Raw genomic sequence first — 26,769 nt, 5'->3', positions numbered from 1 at the left:
ATTTTCATCATTTGTTGGATGGATTTAATGAATACTCCAAAAGTTCTTGTGCTGATTTGACTAAAAAACACATATACCTTCCGATCCGTGAACTTTGAAATCACTGAAAAGCGACTATTAAAGCATATCATTGAAATTACGCAACTGACTTTATTTCTTAAATTCGCCGCACCGTTTTAAAATCCGTCCATCAAAATTTTTCATCATCCGAACTAAAAATCACAACAACGTTTACGAAGCTAACGTGCATGTATTTGTGTAGAACGGCATGACAAAAGGTTATTCTGCAAAATTTCTGCAGGTCAGGCAAGTTTTTCTGGCTGTAGAATAACGACAATGCCTTGCGTGAGTAATTTTCATTTATGAATGACGGAAATTAAAACGATTAGTCGACATTTTCTTCTTCGTCGTTCGAAAAAACGTAGGAAATTTGGCTGGTAGGACTTCTTTAATGATAAAAAGCATTTAAATAGATCTCAGCTGACTTTGATTGATCGCGTATGAGAGACAACAAACTAAAATATTAGGGAATAACTAGTTTAACATTGTGTCATAAAAATACTGATACTTTTAATAATTTGTGTTGGATAGGACGGGAATAGGCAATTACGACGAAGCAGTAACATCCCTACCAAAATAAAAAAACAAGGTGCAGAGTGGCTTGTTCTTCTGAGACTAAGGTGCAGAATTTTACGAAATGCTTTCCTTCCTTGTTTAATATTCACTGATATTAAAGTGGATTTATACTTTTTTAAATAAATCAAAGTAAAATTTTCTCTATGCAGTATTTATAATCAAGTAATCTGATTCGGCCTTTCGTAATTCGGCCAAACGAAATTTCGGCCTTCTATGACTGTTGTTGAAATTCGGCCATTTGGATTTCGGCCATTCGTGATTCGCCCATTTATGTTTCGGCCATTCGGTACCAGCCCGAAGTTGAATGTGTTAGTAATGTTCAAAAGTGTTTGAAATAATAATTCACGATGCCCTTTACGCAAACTGTAAGCACTACGTCTCATTAGACTAACAGTGATTCTATGCAATGCGCTCCACTGCTACAAACCTTATGCAATTCCAAGCAACATTCCTGCAAAACACGAACGTAGGTGCTCAGTTTGATGCAGTTTATACCGGTTTAAAAGCTGCAATCGATCGGGTTGGCCTCAGCATACCACTGCGACTGGCGTTAATTGTACACTTATACGACGGTTTCGATTCTATTTACTATTCTGTAGAATCGAATGCTTCATGTCAAGATAGGTTAACAGTAATCTGAACGATTCTTAAGAATCTCCAACATTCAGGGCAGCAATCTTGGCTCGTTGCTCTTCATGCTGTTTATTAACGACATAACACTCTTGCTTCTGGATGATTGCTGCATGCTATTTGCAGACGATATCAAGCTGTTTGAGATTGTCAAGAGTACTGCAGACTACTTTGAACTTCATAGCTTAGTGTGAACATGCAATGATTTCCCTTTCTCTCTCTCTCACACTCTCTATCTCTCTCTCTCTCTCTCTCTCTCTCTCTCTCTCTCTCTCTCTCTCGCTAGTATCTTTGCATGTTAAAGTTGGACATCCAAGTTCTCGCAATTCCCATCCCACATATCGACCGCCCAGTTAGCCTCGAGGAACGATGCTGGTCTAACAAGCCAGTCGTAGTATGTTCGAATCTCGGCTAGGCGATGCTGCTAGAGTTCAAGTTGCGTCGTTCCACTAGACCCGTAATTAACCTGTACTATAGAAACCAGCTACGAAGTCTGTTGATAAAGAAGAATCAAGTCAAGACGTTTATACACAAGGCTTTGTTTTTCTGATGGATTTTAACGAATAACCCAAAAATTCTTGCACTGATTTGACACAAACACACTTAGTTTAATTTTATTAAAAAGCGATTAAACAGAGCGCTTATCTTGGGCCCAAAAACTGCTTTTGAAATTCGGCTTTCTGACGAAAAGTTAATGTCTGCCAATTTCCCATTAATCTAAGCATTCTTTTGAAGTTATACGTCTGACTTTATTTTTTAAATTCGTCGTACCGTTCTCAAATCCGTCCATCACAATTTTCCTTCGTCCGAACCAAAAATCACTCTGACTGTGCAAATAAGGTGGTAGATTTATTTCATATTTTAGATAATTTGTTGATAGCCAAACTAGCAACAAGAGTGCCGTCATAATTGTTTTGATCGAAGAAAAAACTACAAGGTATACAGCCCTAAGGGTTGTACGAAAGGGTGACGTAGAGCTATATCAGATCATTAGATCAAAGACTAATGTAAACTGCATTTCTGGCATATGTATATATATATGTATATGTTTATGAGAATCTGTGAGTGCCATTGTTTAAGTGAATGTTTAAAAGCGACGAGCGAAATATTCAGATTCAATTTTTCATTGAATACAATGGTGGCTTTGAAAATACGTGGTCGGGGGTTCATAAATACAACGCCTTCAACCATTGAGACATAGAGATTTCTTTTAAAAATCACTTGTGTGCATCATAAAGGTTGAAATAGTAATGAATGACCAGCGCACAGATTATTGTATTAAATATGATTATGCGTAGCTCGACATGTTTCAATAATCTTACTTTAACTCGCTTGTGGCCTTTAAAAGGGCCATTGGTTACAAATAACATTAAATAAAGCCAAAGCACGTTCATCGCAAATATGACGTGCCATTCGAATGTCCTCTTTTGACATGTATGGCAAAAGGCACATAAGTTAGCGGCGTCAATTCACTGTCTTTTGCTTCGAAAAGGTTTAATAAGTTTACTTTTACAGCTTACCGCTTGTTACATAGCAGCAAATATAGCACATACGCAAAAATTTCGGTTTTATTTGTATGAGAGTCTTTATCCTCCGATCACAGGGGTGAGGGATCTCAAACCATCATGAAATAAATTTCATGCCTCCAAAAACCCCACATGCCAAATTTGGTTCCATTTGCGTGATTAGTTCTCTTGCTATGAGGAAATTCGTGTTTGCTTTGTATAGGAGCCCCCCTCCCTGTTTAAAGACGGATGGGTCTCAGTACACCATAGAAAAAATTCTGCCTTCTAAGACCCCCACATGCCAGATTTAGTTCCTTTTGCTTGATGAGCTCTCGAGTTATGAGAAAATTTGTATATCATTTGTATGGAAGCCCTCCTTCTAAAGAGAGGAGGGATCTCAATTCACCATAGAAAAAATGTTTGTCTTCAAACACCCCCACATGCCACATTTGGTTTCATTTGCTTAATTAGTTCTAGAGTTATGAGGAAATTTGTATTTCATTTGTATGGAAGCCCACCCCCCTCTTAGAAGGGGAAGAGGTCTTAGTACATCATAGAAAACAATCTTACCTCCTAAACCCCCATATTCCAAATTTGGTTCCTTTTGCTTGATGAGCTCTCGAGTTTTGAAGAAATTTATTTTCATTTGTATAGGAGCCCCCTATCTTACGCCCTCCATAAAATTGCCCTCTGACCCCTCCATAAAATTGCTGATTATTTTATCTATCCAACGACACATAAATTGTTCAGCTTCGTTCAGTAGTTTAGTAGTTATTAGCATTTGAAATCTTTCATTCAAACGTTACAGGTCAATTTTCATTTTCACAAAGTGCTACCCAGTCCCAGTATAGTAAACAAAGACGTAGTCATATGTCAAAAAGTGAGAAAAGAAGAATGAGTTTAAAACAGTGATGTGAGATTGTGAAAAAACATGAGTTTTATAAGGCCAGAAAAAAATTTTGATAGCAAATGGTGATTTCAGGTGTTTTCTGCAATACAAGGTTTGTTCAAAAAGTATCGCGAATTTCATGTTTATTCAAGAAAAAAAAACCCTTCTTCATTACTTTCCCTTACCGTCCCTTCATCAATTGTAGAATCATCGTTTCAAAAAAAAAAAATATTAATATATGCCTGACCGCATTTCAAGGTCATGACTAAAGTCACGAGTTTGGTCAATTATTCAAGAATTGTTTATTTATTCATGAATATCTATTTTGTCCCCTTCAAAGTAATCCCCATCAGACATTATTCGCTTGTGATAACGATAACGTTTTTAGTAAATGCAGAATGCAGTAGGAAGGATATGGAGGGGCCTGAGAATAAACCCATGCTAAAGTCACTTAACATCGAATGGCCTGATTTTTCTAAGATTCGAACCCACGACCATTCGCTTGTCAAGACAGACTCGATAACCTTGCGGCTACAGGGCCCCAATGGGTGAGGCATTATTGAAGTGTTGTTTATGGCCAAAGATTTGCGCACAAGTAATGATGCATGAGCAGGGGCGTTATCATGGTGCAAAAGCCAATTTTTGTTCTTCCATAAATCCTGGCGTTTCTAGCGGATTGTTTCTCGCAAATTGCGTATTAGTTGAATCTAATAGTTACTCCTTATTGACCATTCTACCCTGCGGCAAAAACTTATAATTCACCACACCCCTGCCATCGAAGAAAACTGTCAGAAAAACCTTCACCATTTTATGGAATAGACAAAAATCGGAGATTAGCTAAAACACGTCCACGCACAATAGCAGTCAAAAACTGACTGAACATTCAAAATGGCCGATATTATCAACATCAGTGAGGGTAATGAACCAACATAACGCCACAAAAAGATCGAAAATCGAACATACGTAGCACGCGACAATTCAAAATTCGCGATACTTTTTGAACAAACCTCCATTATTTCCAAAGTATTATTTTGATTCTAAAATCTAGAATATATAGAATATATTTTCATTTCGAGCAAACTGTTTACCAGAAGGCTGAATTTCTACCAAAACAAAAATTCTAACAGAAACGAAAACTTTCCACAATACCAAATACTCAGCCTGAAACAGTGCTTGTAGTTTAATTCAGTTTTTAATAATGTTACCTTCAAAGTATTACTTTGATTTTAAATAAAAGAATGTGTATTCATTTCCAGCAAACTCAACAGGTCTCTTCTTCTACCAAAACATTAACTCTAATTCCATAGCTTTGACATAAAAGTCTGTACATTACTTAATACTCTAACTAAGACACTCACTATTGCATTGTGTTTATTTACAAACAAGTAAGATAGACGCTTAGGAGTTTCCGTCCCACACGAGTTGCTTTTCTCCAAGCAATCAAAGTGGGATGAAACCGTACTTATCTGTGATTGCTAGCCATTTGCGATACTCCATGAGGAGAACATCGACAATACACAACATAAATTGTTGATCCTGACTGTTGGCAATGATAATTCCAGCGGTCTGCACGTTCTCCCACGGTTTGATTGCATTGCAAAAACGGATTCGAATTGGGAAAGCTCAAAGCGATGGGAAACTGTATTGAAACAATAACTCATTAATATTAACAATTTCTGAGCTTTTTCCTACGGGAGTTTCCCCGAAAACGTATTTTATTCCTTGGGCAATGTTTTTTTCGCCAACTATAGAGTAAATCTGCTAACAATGTTTCTTTTCATTCTTCACTGTTTTCAGAAAAAAAATCAACGTTAGCCAGTCTTTGAAGCGGAAGCTCGACAGTGAGCTATAATCTCCTCTTGTCCGAGAAACAAAACCAGTGCCGGTTCCCACAAACACGAAAGAAATTCTCGGTGAATAGACACTCAGAAAAGTGCGGTGTTAATAGCAGTGAAAATCTCGTTTTCTTTTTGTGTAGTTGCCGGACGGTAGTACTGAAAACGCAATCGCCGGAAGCCTGTCAGCTAACCGTAAGCCAACCTGCTGAAGTGTCCACGTCGCTGACGACGGGCTTCCGGAATGAATTGTTCGGAAAAAGCAACGGAAATAGTTTATGTTTCAGTCAGCGACCGCAACGCTTACCTTTATGCTCGAGCGGAGATTTGTGGAGTTTTTGTCTCACGATTGTAAATTGCTGCCGTCCCACGGTAGATTGCCGGAACGTGAGAAGCTGTGGTGTATGATTACACTTGCAAACCGAATTTCGCTTTTTGTTACCTTTAACCGGAAGTGAAATATGAGGAACGTATGCTAGAAGGAGTCAAAAAAGTTAAATTTAAGCTTGGGAGTTTTATTTCGAAGTGAAGATAGTAGTGAAATATCACCAGTTATTACCGGAACAGTGCTTTAAACCAGCCATTGAGCATCGGAGAAAAAATTACTCAACTAGTCGACTGAAACATAGTGTAACACGTTGGTCATAGTGGCGGACTACGAGGATTTCAACTCCTTTCCGCCCGATCTCTTCGAATCGTTCGAGAATAGCACCGAGCTAGAATGTCTACTGCAGGCGCACCTGGATGCACAAGCCGCGGTAAGGTCACGATTTGCACTGCAAAATAGGTTTCTCCAAACTGCAATCTCTACGTGCGGAAAGAAAGCTGACTTTTGCTAGAACTAAACTACCAACTCCCTGTCCCTTTTCCCCCGCAGACTCCATTCGATGGTTGTCCGGTAGACTTTGACCGGATCCTATGCTGGCCAAAAACACCACGTGCCACCTGGGCGGTGCTTCCATGCTTCGAAGAGTTCAAAGGTGTCCATTATGATCCCACGCGTAAGTAGCCACGTCTCGTTCAGCAAAACAATCAAATATTTTCCCATAATGAATGGAACTAAAATCAAGGAATAGAATATTACTAATTATGAAACCAACAAATCGAACTTCTGCCGGCATAGAACAAATGTATATTTGCTATAGAACACCAACAAGCATTTATCGAAAAGCTCATGCGTCAGCAATCTAACTAATTAGTGAATACTAAACTATTTATTGTTCAATCTATCGACAAATCTAAACTACTCTGAGCTAGAAGTTCAATTGCGAGTGATTCAAAATGAACAACTGAACGTTCCGAATGCGAAAGACTCGAGCAACGTGTCAAACATCGATAGCATCCGAGCGTGATGCATCGATAATTGCAATCCTGTTTTCGAATTTTCGGAACGCAATGCCTAGGGTTCGGATGAAACGGGTTCGATTACGAACCCAGATAGAACGAAAGAAATATCACCGCCGCCCGGCAATAAGCAAAGAGTGAATGGAAATGCAATTTTCCATCCTGGATACAGGATCCAGGTTATTATAGGAAACAGTAGATGAGCTACGTTTCCGGGTTTTAGTCCGCCGGGACGTCTGCGTTATATCACGAAAAAACAATGAAGAAGATTTACGACTTTTGAAAGGATTGATCTAGTGGTCAACTGGTAATAACAGCTTCAAAAGAGGAATCTTTGGCATTCGTGTCCCAGAGCGCATAAAATGGGACAATGCGAAGCAAAGGCAATTAAAGAGTAGAGTCCATTCACAATATCTCCTATACAGTGGGTTTCCACTGATACATATACAAAAACACATTTGAAATCAGCAGCGGATGATTTATTGCTATTATTATAAACTACCCTAAAGGGTGTTACGATTAAAATTTGGTCAACCGGAAATGCATATAGACTGCTTACGTTGTCTATTAAATTAATGAAATTATTTTCTATTTGTAGTTTAATTAGTATAAGAGACAGTACAAATATTCAGCTAAGCTTTCGATCGGTTCCGCCGTCAGATTCTGTACAGTCACCTCGTTCACTTTGCTCGTCGCAGAACTCCAGCAACCGCTTCTCACTTCCAACAATTTACGGAATCATCTTCAGATTCGACTTGACGAAAGTGCAATATTTCCAGATTGGGTGTATCTCTAGAGTATTGGAAGGGTTTTTGTCCTTCGACATTGTCAGCGAGATGCTTTTTGTTGCGAAACGGCAGGATTTAAAATCCAGCCAAAACAGCGCGGAACAATCATGTTGCATTAGAAAAGACAACAAATGTTTTACCAGACACTGTTTCACTGATGCGTATTTCGAGGTTGACGGACTCATAGATACAGACAGGCTGTTAAAATAAATATTTTTTATGCTTTGCTTCATCTGCTTGAAAATGTCTGCTACCTTTCTACGCTAATAACTCACTCGTTTCTTCACAGATTAACAAGATTTACGCATCAATCAATTAGGATTCTTTGATAAAATATTTTATAACTCATTAAACATGCACCTTAGTTAAAAACTGTCTTCCCAGAATATATGTATTTTAACATACTAAATAACTTTGTAGAACATTTGAAAGCAATAAAAAAAAAACAAAATAGATTTTTAAGTGCTCTCTTTAAACAAATCATAATATGTATTTTGCAACCGGTAAGATACAGATAATTACTATGTGACAGAAAGAGAGGAAAAGCAGAGCATAAGAAGAAGAAGAACAGAAAAGACAAAAACAAAAAAATAAAGGGATTTAATGGGACAGAAAATTAGAAACCAGACTGGAAAAGCGTAAAAACGGGCCCAAAAATGAGGAAAAATAGACGAAAAATGAAACAGACAAGAGAAACACAATAAAAGGAAACAGCGGGCAGAAAAAGGAAAAGCAAGAGAGAAAAGAAGAGAGAAGACGATGGATGACAAGTCAGTAAAAGAAAAAAAGCAATAGAAAAGGAGGGAAAACGGGAACGAAACAGACGAAAAACGGGGCTAGAAAGAAAAACAAAACAGCAAACTAAGGGCACCAAAAGGGAAAAGATGAATAACGAGAGAGAATCATAAAAACCATTAGAAGGAACGAGAAAAATGGAACAGGAAGTTCAAATTTGATATAAAAGGAGAAAAAGATTTGACAACATGGGAATGAAAATGGGAAAAGGAAATGAGACAGAAAAAGATGAAAACGAAACAAGAAAACCGAACCAAAGGGAAAATGTAAAACTGAAGATATAAAGACGGGGGATAGTAAAGGAAAACCGGATGGCAAAAGGAAAGAAGGAAACCAAAATCAGAATAAACGTGACAGGAAGAAAGAAAAATCTAGGCATCTGAAAACAGCCGAAGACAAAAAACGAGAAGAAAGAGAGTTCGAAAAAGACGAAACTAGAAACGAAAAAGGAAAAACGGATAAGCGAACTAAGAAAATGAGGACAAACTGGACAGAGAAGGAGTAAAACGGATCAAAAGAGAAAAACATGGGATAGAAAAGAAGGAACCGGAAAGCTTTTCTCGCGGGGGCAAGAAAATTGAGAAACGATAATAGAAAAAGAATATAATGGAGAGAATTAAAACGGAAGAAAACGAAAAACAGAACTACACAGAAAAGGAGGAAAAGCGGAACATAATAAGAGGAAGCAGAACGAAAACAAAAAACCTGATTTAATCCACCTATTGGTGAAAGGAACCTTTGTTATACGGTCTTACTTACTATTTGAGATAGAAATCGACACGTCTTCGGAACATAATTCATCTATTAGTTAACGTTGCATTGTGCGTTGGTTTACATAAAAATTTTGGAAATTGAATAAGCTTACAAAATTTGAACAAAATAGTAGCACTTACAAATTTTGATAGTTCTTTTTCTTATGAAATTGCTGAGTAAGTTGTTACTAATGTGGGTAAGTGCAAGTAAAAGTAAGTTGTAAGAAGAAATATTATTCTTTAACATATACATTGCGTAGTAAAGGTCTAGTTTATAGGTTTTTGAACTATGCATAACTATGCATCAATAAGGTTTTCTTGAAAAAATTTCATCAATTTTTATTAACCTTCGGTTACTCACGCTGTTGTATACTGAATAACATGTGTAGGTTTTTGAATGCCATATTTACCAATCGGAGTTCAACTAACGTATATTCTTCAAAAATATGTTCAGCAAAATGTCTGAATTATTCAATGCAATAATACTTTAAATTGTTAGGAAAATAGATCAGCATAAACCGAGAGCACAGAAACGAAGCAAGCAGCATGTGAGGTGTACCCAAGGTTGCCTGGTTTTCCCAAAAATCTGGCGAACACGAATAAAAGTGTCTGGCAAAAATCTGGTGGTAAATTAATCCGACGGGGAGGCGTTTTCCTGAAAAAATCTTGCTCGTTTTGCTCCCCGTAGATGCAAAATTTTGTCCAAAATTAGAAGTGATGACCTTTTTGCAAGACGGATAATCGAAAATCTGGCACAGTGCCAAATATCTGGAAGGTTTTAAGCTTTGTCTGTTGGTCTGGCGCGCAATCAAAAATCTGGCAAAATCCAGATTTATCTGGCATACTGGCAACCGTGGGTGTACCGCTATTGGCCCCAAACTGGAATTTTTTCACGTTACTTCATATGGAAAAATGATGTCTGTATGTAGCAAAACTATCAGCAAATGTAAAATGTTTAAAATGTATCCGTCAGTTGGTAGTCGAGTAATTCGGGGTTAAAATCAGGGTATTTTATAATCAAACTTCTACAGTTCCTAAACAAGCAAACATAGAGGTATACTATTTTCAGCAAAGTTGTGTATTTTTACTATTTGTATAACTTTGTAACACTTGAAAAAGTCATACAACAATTACAAAAAGAGCTAAAATAGAAAAACTGATTTTACAAATACAGAAACAATAAATAAGATTTCTCTGTCTTCGCTTCTATCTCAGGTTACAGTCTTCAGCAAAATTTCTTGTAATAATAGGCTCTAAAACTTTGCAGAACATATCAATGTGTTATATTGAAACTGAAAAAAAAATTTTTTTCACTTTTAGGGGGATTAACCCAAATTTAAATTGCACCAGATGATAGAGCATTCAATTTCAAGAAACTCTTCCAAAGGTTCGATAAACTTAAAAACAAGTTTTCCTAGTCAAAACTCTAGTGCGCACGTTTTCTTTGGTTTTGGGTTATTGTGCGCGCGAGTAACTGTGTTGCAAAAGTTGGCGCGAGCGTTTGAGGATTGATATCTTTTGACCGGTAAAACCAATTCTTCTGAAATCTTGCATATATATTCGTAGTGTCAAAACCTCTCGTTTGATATTAAAATAATTGAAATTAGGTAAATTATCTTGGTTAAAATCATTGTAAATTATTGTTAATTTTGGTGTGGTGTATACGATTGCTCATAACTTTCAAATTAAACGTCCAATCCAAAAACCATTCAATAGTGATCTATCCGGCTATATTACCTGCCAAATAAAACTAATAGCGCATAAATCGGCTTGGCCATCTCTGAGAAACAGGCGATCATTTGAACCTTATCAAAAATGGTTTTTTAAGGCTAACTTTTAAACTGCTTGTCCGTTTTCAATAAAACTTGGTAAAAAGTTTAGTAACACCAAGAGCTTTCGTTTGGTACTAAGATCGTTAAAATTGGTTGCGTAGTTCAGGAGGAACGCGTGTCACGTAGTTTTCACATTTTTGCTTATAACTTTTAAACGAAACGTCGGACCGCAAAGCAATTCAATAGTGATATACTAGACAATAATACCTTTCAAACAAAAGTAAAAGCGATCAAATCGGTTCAGCCATCTTCGAGAAACAGGCGATAGAAAATGAGCTGCACATACACACATACATACATACACACATACACACACACACAGACATTGCTCAGTTCGTCGAGCTCTATCGATTGGTATATGTGATTCGGCCCTACGGGCCTCGGATCAATTTCGTGTTTTTCGACCAATTTCTAAACCTTTGTTATATAGTATAACAAAGGTAAAAACAAAAAATAGAAAAGGACAGAAAATCAAAAACGAGACTGGAAAAGAGAACGAATGGACCTGAAAATGAAGAAAGCGAACGAAAAGGCGGAAAATAGAAGAAGAAAGAAAAATAAGCGAAAAATCAGTACCTGAAAAGGGTGAAAAACTGGACAGAAAAATAAGAGAAAGAGGAAAAGTGCGTGCAGAAAAAAGGAAAAACGAGAAAAGGATGGATAACGAGACAAACAAAGAAGGAAAGACGGGACACAAACAGACCCAAAAGTGTCAGAAAAGTCGAATAACCGGATCAAAAAGGAAAACCGGAACGGCAAACAAAGGACACCAAAAGGAAAAAGAAGAATAGCGGGAAAAAAGAAAACCGTTAGAGGCAAACGGAAAAATACATTTCAAGAGAGATATAAGAGAAGAAAGACGGGACAAAATGGGAATATCAAAGAAGAAAATGGAAACAAAAAAGGAAAAACAAAACCAGGGAAAAAGAATTACAAGTTAGAAGATAGAAAATAATGAAGAAAATGATGGGGTCAGTCCCGGCGTAGTGGTTAGCATTCACGCCACTCACGCCGAGGACCCGGGTTCAAATCCCAGCCCCGCAGAAGTCACAAATGACATAGGCTGTTAAAGTGACTATAAGTTTTTGTCCTTCCGGTGTTGGCCAACTGACGGGTGGGGGGCGAAAAAAAACAAAGAGACTTTTTGATCGAGCAAAAAAAAACTGCGTTTTAAGCATTTTTACTTAAAATTTAAACGTAAAAATTTAATCTATTCGTGCATTTTATATAGACTTTATTTTTTTCCATGCAAAAAAATACGAAAAGAAAGACAAAATCGAAAGAATCTTTTTTTGCCGATTTTCGGAATTTTAGTAGTTCGAAATTTCCATTTATCCTCCGTGTTAGCGTTGATACTCATTTTTCGAGTTTTTTAGGCTGTAGAGCCCACAGAAAATTGATTTTATGAAAAAAATTTGAAATACATCCGAAAAAGTATTTTTTTGCCCTCCGATTTGCATGCCAATTTCAAAGGGTGGGGGTGACAAAAACTTTAAAAATTATTTGCAATGGCCTAATCTAACAAAAAAATGAAGAAAATGAGGACAAACAGGATAAATTAATAAATTGGAAAAAAATGAAATAGAAAAGGAGAAACAGAAAAGCATTTCTCACGGGAGCCGGGAAATTGAGAAACGAGAACAGAAAAAGAAGAAACAGAAAATGGAAAAAAAATTCAACGGAAGACAAACGGTAAGAGGAAAAGCAGAAAATAATAAGAGGAAGCAAGAAACAGACGAAAACCTAAAAATAGAAATAGGGTTTGAAAAAGGAAGAAAAATGGACGAAAAAAGTCGAAAAACGTTACAGAACATAGAAAAATTAAGACTACAAAGGGTGAAACAAGAGAAAGAGGAAATAGGAAACAGACATAAAAAGGAAAAGCGAGAGTGAAAAGGAGGGACAAGACGACGGAAGGCGAGATAGTAAAAAATGACAGCAAAAATGGGAAAACGGGACTAGAAAGGAAAAACGGAATAGCAAACAAGGGACACCAAAAGGGAAAAACAAGAATATCAAAAGAGAAAAAATAAACCCCGTTAGAGAGAACGGGGAAAACAGAAAAAAGAATTCAAATTTACTACAGTAAAAGAGACAGATGGCACAAAATGGGAAAGGGAATGGTACAAGTAAATGAGACAGAAAAAGAAGAAAGAGGAAATAAAAATACGGAACAAAGAAAATTGTAAAATTGAAGAGAAAAGATGAAAAATGGGAGATAATAAAGGAAAACTAGAGGGCCAAAAAAGAAAGCCAAAAACAGAATAAACGTGACAGAAAAGAATAATAATCGAGGAATCTAAAAACAGCAGTAAGAAAAAGACGAAAACTGGAAACGAAAACGGAAAAAGGGAAGAAAAAAGACGAAAACGGGGAAAAACAAATAAAAGAAAAAAAAACAAAAACCAAAACGAAGACTAAGAAGATGGGAATAAACTGGATAAACTGATCAGAAAAGGAGAAAAACGAATCAAAAGAAGAAGTAATGGGATAAAAAAGGAGGAAAAGCACTTCAGAAAACGAAAAAACTGAACCAGCTAGAAGAAGAGGAAAAGCGGAACATAATAAGAGGAAGCACGAAAAAGGGCAAAACCCAAAAATAGAAAAGGGGTTAACGGAAGAGAAAATTGTAAAATAGTAAACACGGTCCTGCGGGAGCTGGAAAATTGAGAAACGAGAACAGAAAAAGAGGAAAATTGCAAAGAAAAAATTAAAACGGAAGTCAATCGGGAGAGTACAAAGTAACAGAACGTAATAAGAGGATGAACCGAACGAAAATTAAAACCAGTAAAATAGTAAAATGAAAAAGAAGTACACCAGTCACAAAATAAAAAAACGAGACCGAAGTAAAAGAGTAAAAACAGGTCTGAAAATGAAGAAAAACGGATGGAAAAAAGTCGAAAAAAGTCAAAAAAAGTACCTGAACAGAGAAAAATCTTAATTGAAAAGGGCAAAAAACGAGACAGAAAAAGAAGATATAGTGTAAGAGAATATAGTGGGCAGAAAAAGGAAAAATGACGGAGGAAAGGAGCGACAAACAGAGAATATGGGGGAAGCCATGATAAAAAAAAGAAAGAAAAACGTGACAGGAAAGATGGGAAAACGGGAAAGAAAAAGTGTGAAAACGGGACTAGGAAGGAAAAACCGAACAGAAAACCAGGGACTTCAAAAAGGAAAAGAAGAATTAGCGACAGAAAAAAAAGAAATCCTTAACTTTTGGAGCGTCTTAGTAAAATACGAAACCTGGAAATTAAATAAAAAGAAAACTTATACAATTTAATTCTACTATGTAGGTATATTTTATTCTTGATAGATACGTATTTCGCCTACGATTTGCAGCAGGCTTCCTTAGTGTCTGTTTTCGAACAGAAAACGTATTTGTCAAGAATAAAATATACATAGTAGAATTGAATTGGATAAGTTTTCTTTTTAATTAATTTTTATTTCGTTTCCAAAAGAAAACCGTTAGAGGAAAACGGAAAAAAGATTTGAGATGGAATATAAAAAAATGAAACTGGCAAAAATGGGAATGGGAAATGGAAAAGAAAAAAAGAAAATACAAACAAGAAATACGGACCAAAGCAAATTTTAAAACGAAAGAGAAAAGGATAAAACACGGGAGATAAAAAAGGAAACCCAGCGCTAAAAGGAAAGGGGCACCGAAAAACAAAATAAACATGATAGAAAAGAAGAAAACCCGAAGAATCTCAAAGAGGAGAAACGGATCAAACCAAGACAAAAAAGGGGAAGGAGGAAAGTTAGAAAAAGAAGAAAACCGGAAACGAAAAAGGAATAAAAGTGAAGAGAAAAGACTAAAACCGGGAAAGAAAGTTATGAAAAATAAGTGAGAAACAACAGGAAAAACTGAAGGACTCGAGGACTGAAAATAAGAAAAAATGGGACAGGAAACGAAGAGAAACGGAACAATGAAACAGAAAACACGGGACAGAAAAAAAGAAATACCAGAGAAAAGAGAAAAAAAAGGGAAGAAAAAAACGAAAAGTGAGAGCAAAATCCAAGAAAATGGTACAGAATCGTTTCTCACACTGCAAAAGTTTATCGGTGAAAATTCATACAAAGTCACATACAAAAAATGTTGTCATTCCATTACTATTCTCATTACAAATATTTGAAGTCTTCGTTTCTTACTGCAATTTATCTTTATTTTTTCATATTTTTCCTTTGATTGTCTGAATTGTCTTTATCATTTTGCTACTGATCGAAGTGCAGATCTTTTCAATAGTGAAGAGTTTTCTTAGAGATACTCTTGTTTATATAGTTGATCGTTTATTTTACCATAAATTATAGTTTCCTACTGGTTCTGCCTTTCTAATACTATTCTATGCAAATATGCTCTAGATTGGACCTAAAGACATAGTATTATCGTTCGGATAATTGCCAGAAGTCGACCAATGGTTTGGTGGGGGACTGGCTAGCTATGCATAAAAAATCAGTATTTTTTAGATCCTCTACCAGCAGAAATTTTTTAACCCCTCACTAACCCTATTGCAAGTAAGAAAACAATGAGCAGCGATGGCGTGAGTGATTGTGTAAATCTACAAAGTAATAATTATTAAGTGTAAAAACTAGTACAATTATCGAACAAGTTCGTATGTTACAAACTCAAACAGTTACTTTTGTAATCGCTACAACCATAGTGAAGATAGTAATCACATACATCGATTCAAAAAAAGAAGTCACGTAGCAATGGTTAACAAAGAGCCTCGCACTGTGCAAAGTGGAGACGCATGGTTATTAACCAGCCTGGAAGAATCTTCAAAAAAAACTCTATGGATGTAATTCGTATCGTTGGTAAAGGCATAATATTTTCAACTTCTCAACTGAGCATAAAAATCCAATTTCACATAACAAAACATTCGAGGGGCAGTGATTTCTGGACACCGAAGAAGTCGCAAAGGTCTCTCTCATTAATTACCCCGCTTTAAATTAGCCTTCTTGCACGGGTCAATTAAATTCAACGATGAATATTCATTACGACACCTGTTGAACAAATCAATTAGTTCAACGGTGACCGGTCTTTCATTAATCGCTGTCCGTTGCGTCGGTTTGATTATTTCCCCCATCGATTACTTTGCGTCACAGCCTAAATTTCAATTACTGCCAAACACCGACCGGTGCTGGACCGGTGTAGGTCGACCGTTATCGAAATGTTTTCTACCTGTTGAACCACCCATCAATATCAGTGCCCGACGTTGTGCACCGGCGCCACCAGCAAGTCTGAAGAAAGCATATGAAGTACGAAGTAAATTGCCCGAAAATAAATCTTGCATTGTCGGTCGATAGATAAGAGAAGTTGGTCCATGAGATTTTAATTAAAATATCTCTTTTTTGTTTCTGTTTTTCTTTCGTTCATCCATTCGGGGGTTTGTGCTGCGAACCAACAACAGAAAATGCCACCCGCTACTGCCACCCGAACGGGAAGTGGGACAACTACAGCCATTACACAGCCTGTCATCACATGGGCGACCACCCGCCGGATATAGTGGAAGTCACGTCCATCATCTACTACACCGGATACATCATTAGCTTAGTTGCGCTGAGCCTTGCTGTGATAGTATTCGTCTATTTCAAGTGAGCATTTAACAACCTCGGGAAAAACGGCCTGCTGTTCAAATGTTTATTCTTTTCTCCTACAGGGATTTGCGTTGCTTACGTAACACCATCCATGCGAATCTGTTCATCACCTACATTCTGTCGGCTCTAATGTGGATGACCATCCTGACGCTACAGGTAATTTGGAAAATTTAAATGTACCTCAATTGAGGAACGTCTGTAGTTTGACGGCGAATCATAACAATGGATTGCTTCCTTTTTCAATTGCATGCATCGCTGGTCCTTGAAAACGGGTGCAGCTATCGAGCAACTCAAGCAGTACAAGCTGTGTAATATTCGTTACGCTTTTGCACTATTTCACCTTAACCAACTTCTTCTGGATGCTAGTAGAAGGTAAGCTGTACTATATATCAACGAAACATAATCCTGCTCGCGGTTTGACCCATAGTCCTCAGTTGTGGTGATGCGTATGTTTGCTGTTTGCTGCTACACCATACCTAGGTACGAGATATTTGTTCACGTTCGTACCCACTACAACCAGCAGCATGATTGCAAACCACCCACAGAAGAAATCCTTAGGGGAACTGTGGGTAAGACGAACAGGGTGGGTAAGACGGACAGGTGGTTGATTCTACCAGTTAAGCATTAAAATTCGTAAATGTTTTGATGGGAATCCAACCAGCTTGCTATCTCATGATGTCTGAACGTTTCAATCATCATTTAAAACTTTCCAATTTTGATAAAGTACAAAAAAACTAAAAATTGGACATGATTCTGCGTTTGGATGTAACTTTTTTCCGTCGGAATTAAGCTTTTTGAGTGGTTTAATTCCAAAATGTTGCCCATAGCAAGAAGTATTTCGATTTAATACCTTTTCAAGTAACGTCTGCATTGAAATAATACGTAATTTCATTCGCGTATGAAAAATTGTGAACGCTTTAAAAAAATGTATAATGATGGGGTGAAATGGACAACTGCTAGTGTGGGTAAGATGGTCAGTGAACATATCATATTAAAATTGTTGATTTTGCTTCTTAGTGATATCTCAAGCATATAAATGAAAATTTAACCGGAAAACGTGAACTTCAAACAAATCAGCAGCGGCCAGGCATGAAACAGTTTTTGGAATGCTTGTTCAAATTGCCGCTGCCAAACAACTTTCTATTGGCTGCCTCTAGTGGGAGGGGGTGGACTGCCCCCTTCATTTTTTGCACGCTACACCACCATATTTTACGTATTCAATTTGTTAAGGGTCAAAAATAATAATATGCGCTCAGTTGGGGCGATTCACAATACCTGTCCATCTTACCCCCACACATTGTCCGTTTCACCCGCAGTACTAAAAAAGTTCACTTTTTCGGACCATTTTTAAAACTCAAAATACACACTGAAAAACATTTTTGCCTTTCTACTATATAAATATATAGTATAAAGGTATAGAAATCACTTGGAAAACCGGAAATGGAAAGAAGGTCCTGCGGGCCGAATGTCATATACCATTCGACTCAGTTTCGAAAACTGAGCATTTTCTGTGTGTGTGTATGTATGTGTGTGTGTGTGTGTGTGTGTGTGTATGTAACGCTTTCAATCTCACTCACTTTTCTCGGAGATGGCTGGACCGATTTTAATGTTCTTTGTGTCAAATGAAAGGTCTAGGTGTCCCATAGGTCGCTATTGAATTTCATTTTGATCGGACTTTTAGTTCAAAAGTTATGTATAAAAATACGAAAAATATGGGACTTCATTATCTCATAGGTCCCTTAACCGATTTGAACAAAATTGATTGCATATGAAAGGGGAGCCTCTAAAAACCTTAACTCCCAAATTTCATGACGATTGGGGTTGTAGTTTAAAAGTTACATAAAGAAATGTGAAAAAATTGTATTTAAAACATATTTTTGTAACATATAAGCATTAATTCAATGTAAAACATCACACAATTTATTATTATTTGAAAATTACTGTTGAGATCTATCAAACAAAACCGAGTTATTGAAAATCGGACGGTTCATTCAAAAGTTATTCAAACTTTAACACTTAAGCACCGTATATTAAACCGTTAAAACGTGTGAAATCAAAACATATCAATCAAATGTTGATTGTATTCAATGTGTGTGATGTATGTGTGTATATATGTATGTATGTATGTATGTATGTATGTATGTATGTATGTATGTATGTATGTATGTATGTATGCATGTATGTATGTATGTATGTATGTATGTATGTATGTATGTATGTATGTATGTATGTGTGTATGTATGTATGTATGTATGTATGTATGTATGTATGTATGTATGTATGTATGTATGTATGTGTGTATGTGAGGACAATTTGCAATTTTTAAATTTGCATTGAAATTCAAGAGAAGTGAGAAACATGCCAATTGTCTGAAGTTTTTGAAGCCTCTTAGGGTAGACGCACCATTAGTGGTGGTAGTACCAGTAGTGGTGGAAACTTGAATTATTCCTTTATTTTTGCAGATTTTGGTACAAGTTTGATAAGTATCGAACCACCAGTAACAGTATTATTTGATAAATATTAAACTTATTCCAAAATCTGCAAAAATAATGGAATAATTCGAGTTTCCACCACTACTGGTACTACCACCACTAATGGTGCGTTTACCCTAGTGGAATACGAACTCTGAAATTAAAGAAAAGAAAAAACTCTTTCCGACTAAATTCCACTATTTGATATTTATTCGCGACAGATACGTATACGCTTTGAAATAAGACACTGATGAAGCCTGCACGTCGTAGGCGAACTACGTGTCTGTTGCAAATAAATATTAAATAGTGGGATTCAATCGAAAAGTTTTTCTTTTCTTTGATTTCAGATTTCAATTGTCATTTTCTTCACTTGTTGTTACTCACAATTGTACAAGAAAAGCAAAAAGCGAAGAAAAGCCATTAATTTAAGCATGTAGGTATAGTGGTGTATAGGATTAAAAATACTAGTGGGTTGATTTTTCCAAATAAATTTATACAAATTTCAAACAAATTTTGCGCATCAATAGATGCTCTTTTCAATCAATAGATACTAGAGCTTGGAAATCTTACATGAAAAATAGGAAGTAAACGTTGCACGGTAGTAAATTTGTAAGATTTGTGTTCGTTAGTGACATTTTAAAGTACAGATGTCTTATGTCATGTATCATGTTTTAATAAATAAATCAAAAATGACAACCACTGGACATCATATCGATCATATTTCCCATTCTCAAGCATGTTAATGGCGCAGCTTTTGCATTATTTTTCGAGCACATCTTGTTTTCCTAACCCTCTAACATTGTAAAAACGATGCGATCAAGCTAATCAAGACTATCTTTTCATGAAAGTACATTCAAAAGAAGCTTAAGTTTTGATTTTCATGCAAAAATAATTATCTGAAGGAGCGCCAGCTAAGAAAAAGTTCAATTTCTCTTTTTCATATCTAATGTTCTATTCAGTTATTTTTTCTAATTCAGTTATATTAGGCCGTATGAATAAAAATTTAGAGCAAATGCTCCCATACGATTTAAACTGGAAAAGCAAAGTAAACTCACTAGACACAATCGCGGACAAGACACTTCTAACTCTTACAAAATGTTAAAATAAAATGTCCAACGAGTTGGACATCGGCTCTCGTCCTGAAGATAGGCATATGATGCCTGAAACCGGTCGACGTGTAAGTTAAAAGTAATTTGTTTTATTTTAACATTTTGTAAGAGTTAGAAGTGTCTTGTCCGCGATTGTGTCTAGTGATTGTGGTGCTCTTACGTTGCACAAAAAATTTATTTGTCAAAGTAAACTGTTTTATTCATACGGCCTATTGGAAAAGTGAAGCCAAGCAAACTTATAGTAAAATTTTGAGATTAGGTAATCATTTTGTTGTCGATATCCTTTTTCTTCAAAAGCGAAGTATAATAATAATTTTTCTGAACTCTTGTTTTTCAAAGATGCTAACTTTTGAACGCATGGTATTAATCAAAATATCAAAAAATCTGCTATGAACACATATTTCATATTGTCAATTCAAAACAAGTTTCGTATGTGGCTCTGAAGTCCGAAAGTTAAGGCCGACCGATTATAAAACTAAATAAGGTGTTCATCAAGTAACATAAATGACGCTTACAAGTATTTACGCACCCAAGGAAAGAAAATATTATTATTCTACGCAATACGTTGTGAATTTTACTGGCAAATAAGGATTTTGAGGAATACGGAACGGATATGTAAAAATATAGTCAAGTTAATTATAGATGTTCCTGAGAAATTAAATAATGATTATTGTAGCAGTAGAAAGGCTAGGTCACTCCGCTAGGTGGATTAATTCGGGTTTTTGTTAAATATTTCACTAGCTCCTTTTGAAAACAATATGTTGAACTGAAGTAAACTGTATTTAGGTTTTATAAATCATAAGTTCTCTGTATTATATTAGCTGTTCTTCTTAACCTGTTCGTCTTACCCACAGTTCCCCTACTCGTTTCGCGCTCGCTCTTTGATGTGTGCGGTTGGCATCAAGCTGCGAGGTAGAATGGGTTGCATATAGTTTGCACGCGATTTTGCCTGGCGCTGCTGGTTCTGAACATTTTTCCTGAGATTTATTCCACTGTGGTAACGTAATACATTATTGATGATACGGATATTGGAACCGACAGTCAAGCTAAGGTACGATAATATGTGTCAGGTTAGAAATAATGCATAGCTACATACCTACCTACCACTTGAGAACGAAAGATATGATAAATTGACTAACCGGCGTGGAATTGTGTGACAAACAGAATATTTTTTGATGTCGTCTTTCCAATCCGGATGTGGAACTACATATTGGGAGAAGCTCCGGAGATGTTGGGGTCATTTATATTTAAGAGTACAAATATGTTGAATTCCATTCCAAAAATAGACTGTTTGAAGATGAACTGGTAGCAAAAACATTGATAGAAGGTGGGTAACTGATCCTGAATCATGGTCAAAGACATGAAATTGTTAGAGTAACTGTGAATACCTTTGATATAATCTACGCCGGAGTCTAAGTATCGAGCAATTAACGATTATAGTTAAAAGAACGACTGGCAACTAAAATTTTGGATTTTTTTTCTCAAACTGTCAAAAAAAAGACAAAGATACATGAAGAAGCTCTGATTTATGAAATTAAAAATACATTGTTCATTGTTGACAAAAAAATTAATGTTTATTTGAAAACGGTCCGTAATCGGCTGTTCGGCAAAGATTCCGTTTGATATCGGAACAGGACCGTTGTACGGCCGTCATGTCAACTTTGCGAATGCATCTCTTGATTCTATCAATCAACTGTTTACAATTCGTGGCTCTTGAGTTATTTTTGTACACCCAGGAACTCAAAATCCTAAAGAAATCTTCGATTGGGTGCAGCGAGCCAGATATGTCGGGTTGTGTCTGATGGGCACAAATGAGATCAAAAGGGTTCAGGAACAACTACGTTTTTTTGACGTAATGCAATGATGTTCTATCCGGCCAAAACACGTATTGTCCATCTGCATGATGTTTTTGTAGAAACGGGATCAAATTTTCCTTCAAATATTCGTCTGGTGCACATCCTAATTGATAGCCAAACCAGAGGGCTTGTTGTTGAAGGCACGAGAAAGAGAACGATGTTCTTCTGCGTCCATAATTTTGGCTAGTCTTCCATTACCTTACTTGCGAATAGTTGTTGGGCATTCTGAGAAATAGTAAACAGTCGAACCGCAACATACTCGCTTTTTAAATGTTGTACCGTATATTTTTTGCCAAGATTTCTGTGGCAGTTTGTAGAAGTGTACAACGCGCTCCTGAAATACTTCTTGTTTCGACGCCATCCTAAGCAAAACTGGGCAAGCATAAACAAAACAAAACATATTGACAAAAAGAGGAGAGAGAGAGAGAGAGAGAGAGAGAGAGAGAGAACTAACACTTCTTCTTTGTCTTCTTCTTCTTCTTCTCCTTCTTCTTCTTCTTCTTCTTATCCTTCTTCTTCTTTTAGAGCCGGGGTGGTTAGTGCTGTTTCAAGCACTCGTCTCCATTCAACTCGGTCTTGGGCCACTCCCCGCCAATTTCCTAGTCGTCTCAGAATCCGCAAATCGCTTTCGACCTGGTCGAGCCATCGTGCACGTTGGCCCCCCTGTTCCTGGTGCCGGTGGAATTGTTGAAGAGAACTATTTTCGTCGCACTTTCGTCCGGCATCCTTACGACATGTCCGGCCCACCGTCGCCTGCTAACTTTCGCTAGATGTACGATGGGAGTCTCCCCAAGCAGCGCCTGTAGCTCGTGATTCATACGCCTCCGCCACTCTCCGCTTTCAGTTTGTACTCCGCCAAATATCGTCCGCAACACTTTCCGCTCGAACACGGCAAGGGCGCGTATGTCCTCCGTGAGCAGCATCACGGCTTCAAGTCCATAAAGAACTGACGGTCTAATAAGAAATTTTTACATTGTTAGCTTCGTGCGGCGGCGTACGCTTCCTGATCGTAGTGTTTTACGAAGGGCAAAGTAGGCCCGATTTCCCGCTTGGATGCGCCGCTGGATCTCCTTACTAGTGTTGTTGTCCGCGGTCACCAGCGATCCCAAATACACGAACTCCTCTACCACTTCTAGTTCGTCGCCGTCAACGGTTACCGTCCGTGGGAGACGCGCGTTTGTTTCCTTTGAGCCTCTTCCTTTCATGTATTTGGTCTTCGACGCATTTATTTTTAGCCCAATTCTCCTAGGCTCCGCTTTCAGTCTGGCGTAGATTGCCTGCGCCGTCGCAAAGTTCCTGGCTATGATATCGAAGTCATCTGCAAAGCCTAGAAGTTGACTACCCTTGGTATAGATCGTACCTCTCGTTTCGATGCCCGCTCGTCGGATCACCCCCTCAAGAGCGATGTTAAACAGCATGCAGGATCAACCGTCACCTTGTCTCAACTCTCGCCGCATCTCAAAGGGACTCGAGAGTGTCCCAGAGATGCGTACGAAACACATCACTCGATCAATTGTAGCTCTGATCAGTGATTCTGGATTATCACAGCCAAAAAGCTCCAAACCTTAACCTAAACCTTAATCCAAGTCCAAACTTTTGCACAAGCCTAATTCCAAAACCAAATCCAAGTTCATGTCAAAGTTAAAGCCAAGTTCATGTCCAAGTCCAATTCTAAGTTCACGTCCATATCCGTGTTCAAGTGCAAATCCAATACTAAGTCCAATTTCAAGTCCAAGTCCAAATCCAAATCCAAGTTTAAGTCCGAGTCCAAGTCCACGTCCTCGTCCACGTCCTCGTCCACGTCCACGTCCACGTCCACGTCCACGTCCACGTCCACGTCCACGTCCACGTCCACGTCCACATCCACGTCCACATCCACGTCCACGTCCACGTCCACGTCCACGTCCACGTCCACGTCCACGTCCACGTCCACGTCCACGTCCACGTCCACGTCCACGTCCACGTCCACGTCCACGTCCACGTCCACGTACACGTCCACGTCCACTTCCACGTCCACGTCCACATCCACATCCACGTCCACGTTCAAGTCCAAGTGCAAATCAAAGTCCAAGTCCATGTCCAAATCCAAGTCCGAGTTCATTTTCATATCCGTGTCCAGGTTCACGTCCAAATCCAAGTCCCAGTTCCAGTCCGAACCCTAGTCTATATCCAAATTCAAGCTCAAACCCAAACCCAAACCCAAGCCCCAGTCCGCGTACAAGCCCACGTCCATATCCAAGCCCAAGTCCATGTCCATGTCCGTGTCCAAATCTAAATCCAAGTCCAAGTCACAGTCCAACTACAAGTCCAGACTCAAATCCAAATCCTAGTCCAACTACAAGTGCAAGTGCAAGTACAGTTCAAGTCCATATCCGTGTCCAAATCCAAATCCAAGTCCACATTCACGTCCAAATTCAAGCTCCAGTCCAAGTCCAGATACAAATCCAAGTCCACGTTCAAGCCCAAACCCAAGTTCAAGTCCAAGTCTAAATGCTAGTTCCAATCCAAGTTCATGTCCATGTCCGTGTCCAAGTCCAAATCCAAATCCAAGTCCCAGTCCAAGCCCAAGTTCAAATCCAAGTCCAAGTCAAAATTCAACTGCAAGTCCAAGTCCATATCCAAACCCGAGTCCAAGTCCCAGTTCCAGTCCAAACACAAGTCCACATCCAAATTCAAGTTCAAACCCAAGTCCCAGTCCGAGTACAAGCCCACGCCCATATCCACGTCCATGTCCATGTCCGTGTCCATGTTCGTTCCCATGTTCGTATACATGTCCGTGACCATGTCCAAATCCAAGTCCAAGTCCAATACCAAGTCCAGATCCAAATCCAAGCCCAACTCCAAGTCCCATTTCTAGTCAAAATCCAAATCCATGTCCAAGCCCAAGTCCATATCCATGTCCGTGTCCAAATCCAAGTCCTAGTTCAAGTGCCAGTTAAAGTCTAAGTGCAAGTCCCAATCAAATTCCTAGTCCATGTGTATGTCCAGGTCCACGTCCATGTCCAAGTCCAAACCCACGTCCAGAACCAGAGTGTTACCGTTTCAATAGCTCTATAAAACTAACAGATTTCTTGCGGTTTGACAATCAACCGCCACAAGATCAATTTTGATTGGTAAGTTTATAGGATACGACGTGCAGCCAACTAGTTTTATCGTAATAATATAAGCAACCACAATAAATTTTCTTTATTAACAGTTCTATTATGGTTGTATAGCTAGCTATAAGTGTGTTTTGAATCGTATCCTCTTGGTAATGAGTAATTCCACAATAAAACCAGCGGTAATAATTAATTACGTAATGCAACCTTTACAAAATTCAAGTAAAATCAACTGGCTTTAGAATTGTTACTTGGAAAGTTCAAATCCAAGTCTAAGTGCAAGCTCCAATCCAGGTCCATATCCATGTCTGTATCCAAATCCCAGTCCAAGTCTAAATCCATGTCCATGTCCATGTCCATATCGAAGTCCAAATCCAAGCCCAAATCCAAGTCCAAGTCCAAGTCCACATCCCAGTCCCAGCCCAAGCCCAAATCCAAGTTCAAGTTCAACTTCAAGTCAATCTTCAAGTCCCAATCCAAGTCCAAGTCCATGTCCAAACCCAAGTCCATGTGCATGTCCACGTCCAAGTCCAAATTCAAGTCCATGTCCAAATCCAAGGTCAAGTCGGTGTCCACGCGCAAACCTAATTCACTTCAATCACTTCCACTTATTCTACGATTTCACAAACTAGTTTAACAAATACACTTGGTAATGATAATAATAATTAAAAATTTAATCGAGCCAGCTTATTGTCATTCGCATTCGTTCCAACCAATGGTTTCTGCATTCGCGGGTGAAAAGATGAAAATATTTTAGATCTATTTTCATTTACTGGTGTTTAATTTTTGTTATCAAATAGAGAATATTGAATAATTTCAACTGGAAAAGTTTTTAACTAAAAGTAATTGCCCATTTTAATAATAAACTTATGAAAATGAGGTAATACCAGGTTTTTTTGGTAAAGAATAAGAAAAATATTTTCTTTGTATGCCTTTGTAGTACAAAATAGGTTTAGTTACAAAAATAGTATTTTAACAGTATTATAGTACGAAGTTGATATCTAGTATCTTTTGGGAGACAATACGTGAAGGAGAAAGAACGAAAAATTAGGTATTAGAAGGTCATTGAAGCAAAATTCATTAAGTTTGCATACGCCTCTTTACCCAAGCTCAAGAATCAAACTAAGCTATAATAGGCGCCAATTATGACCGGATTCGAACCCAGTTTTCCCCCTGGCTTTGTGGATCGCAAATATTGATGAACCTTTACCATAGTAAATTCAACTTCTCATTCGTTGATTGTCTACAATAGTCGGGGGAAGAGGCAGAATTGGTATCTAAAAATAACTCAATCCGCCAGTGTTCGTAAAGTTTGATATTCGTCGCACCCTTAATAAGGGGGTTGTAGAGTTTCTTTTTATCCAGTCCGTTGTGGCTCAAAGGCTAACCAATATTTGCGATTCACTGCCTTAGGGAAGAGTTGGGTTCGAATCCGGTTACGATTGGCTCCCATTATAACTTGCTTCAATCCGCGAATCCCCCATCTTGGGTAAAGAGGAACGTTATACAAACTTAATAAGCATTGCTTCAATGACCTTCCGTTACCGCATTTCCACTCTTTCCCTTTTCACCTCTTGTCTCGCCCTGATAAACTATCAACACCTTTGTTTCATCACTTTCTTCTACTGTTCCCT

The 26,769-nt window shown here is 37.8% G+C and overlaps 1 protein-coding gene across 1 annotated transcript in view; it reads left to right on the top strand.

Moving 5' to 3' along the window:
* LOC128736563 (diuretic hormone receptor-like) overlaps positions 1–26,769 on the top strand; it is an 82,522-nt gene that overhangs the window by 213 nt on the left and 55,540 nt on the right. The window contains exons 2-7 of the mRNA XM_053831049.1: positions 5,639–5,846; positions 6,125–6,253; positions 6,373–6,496; positions 16,415–16,598; positions 16,664–16,757; positions 16,880–16,973. Coding sequence (XP_053687024.1) covers positions 5,639–5,846; positions 6,125–6,253; positions 6,373–6,496; positions 16,415–16,598; positions 16,664–16,757; positions 16,880–16,973 — 833 coding nt within the window. The remainder of the gene's footprint in view (positions 1–5,638; positions 5,847–6,124; positions 6,254–6,372; positions 6,497–16,414; positions 16,599–16,663; positions 16,758–16,879; positions 16,974–26,769) is intronic.

Source organism: Sabethes cyaneus, chromosome 2, assembly GCF_943734655.1.
Source record: "Sabethes cyaneus chromosome 2, idSabCyanKW18_F2, whole genome shotgun sequence".
Lineage (NCBI taxonomy): Eukaryota > Metazoa > Arthropoda > Insecta > Diptera > Culicidae > Sabethes > Sabethes cyaneus.
The sequence above is the reverse complement of the archived record's forward strand: the minus strand, read 5'-3'. Positions and strand labels throughout refer to the sequence as shown.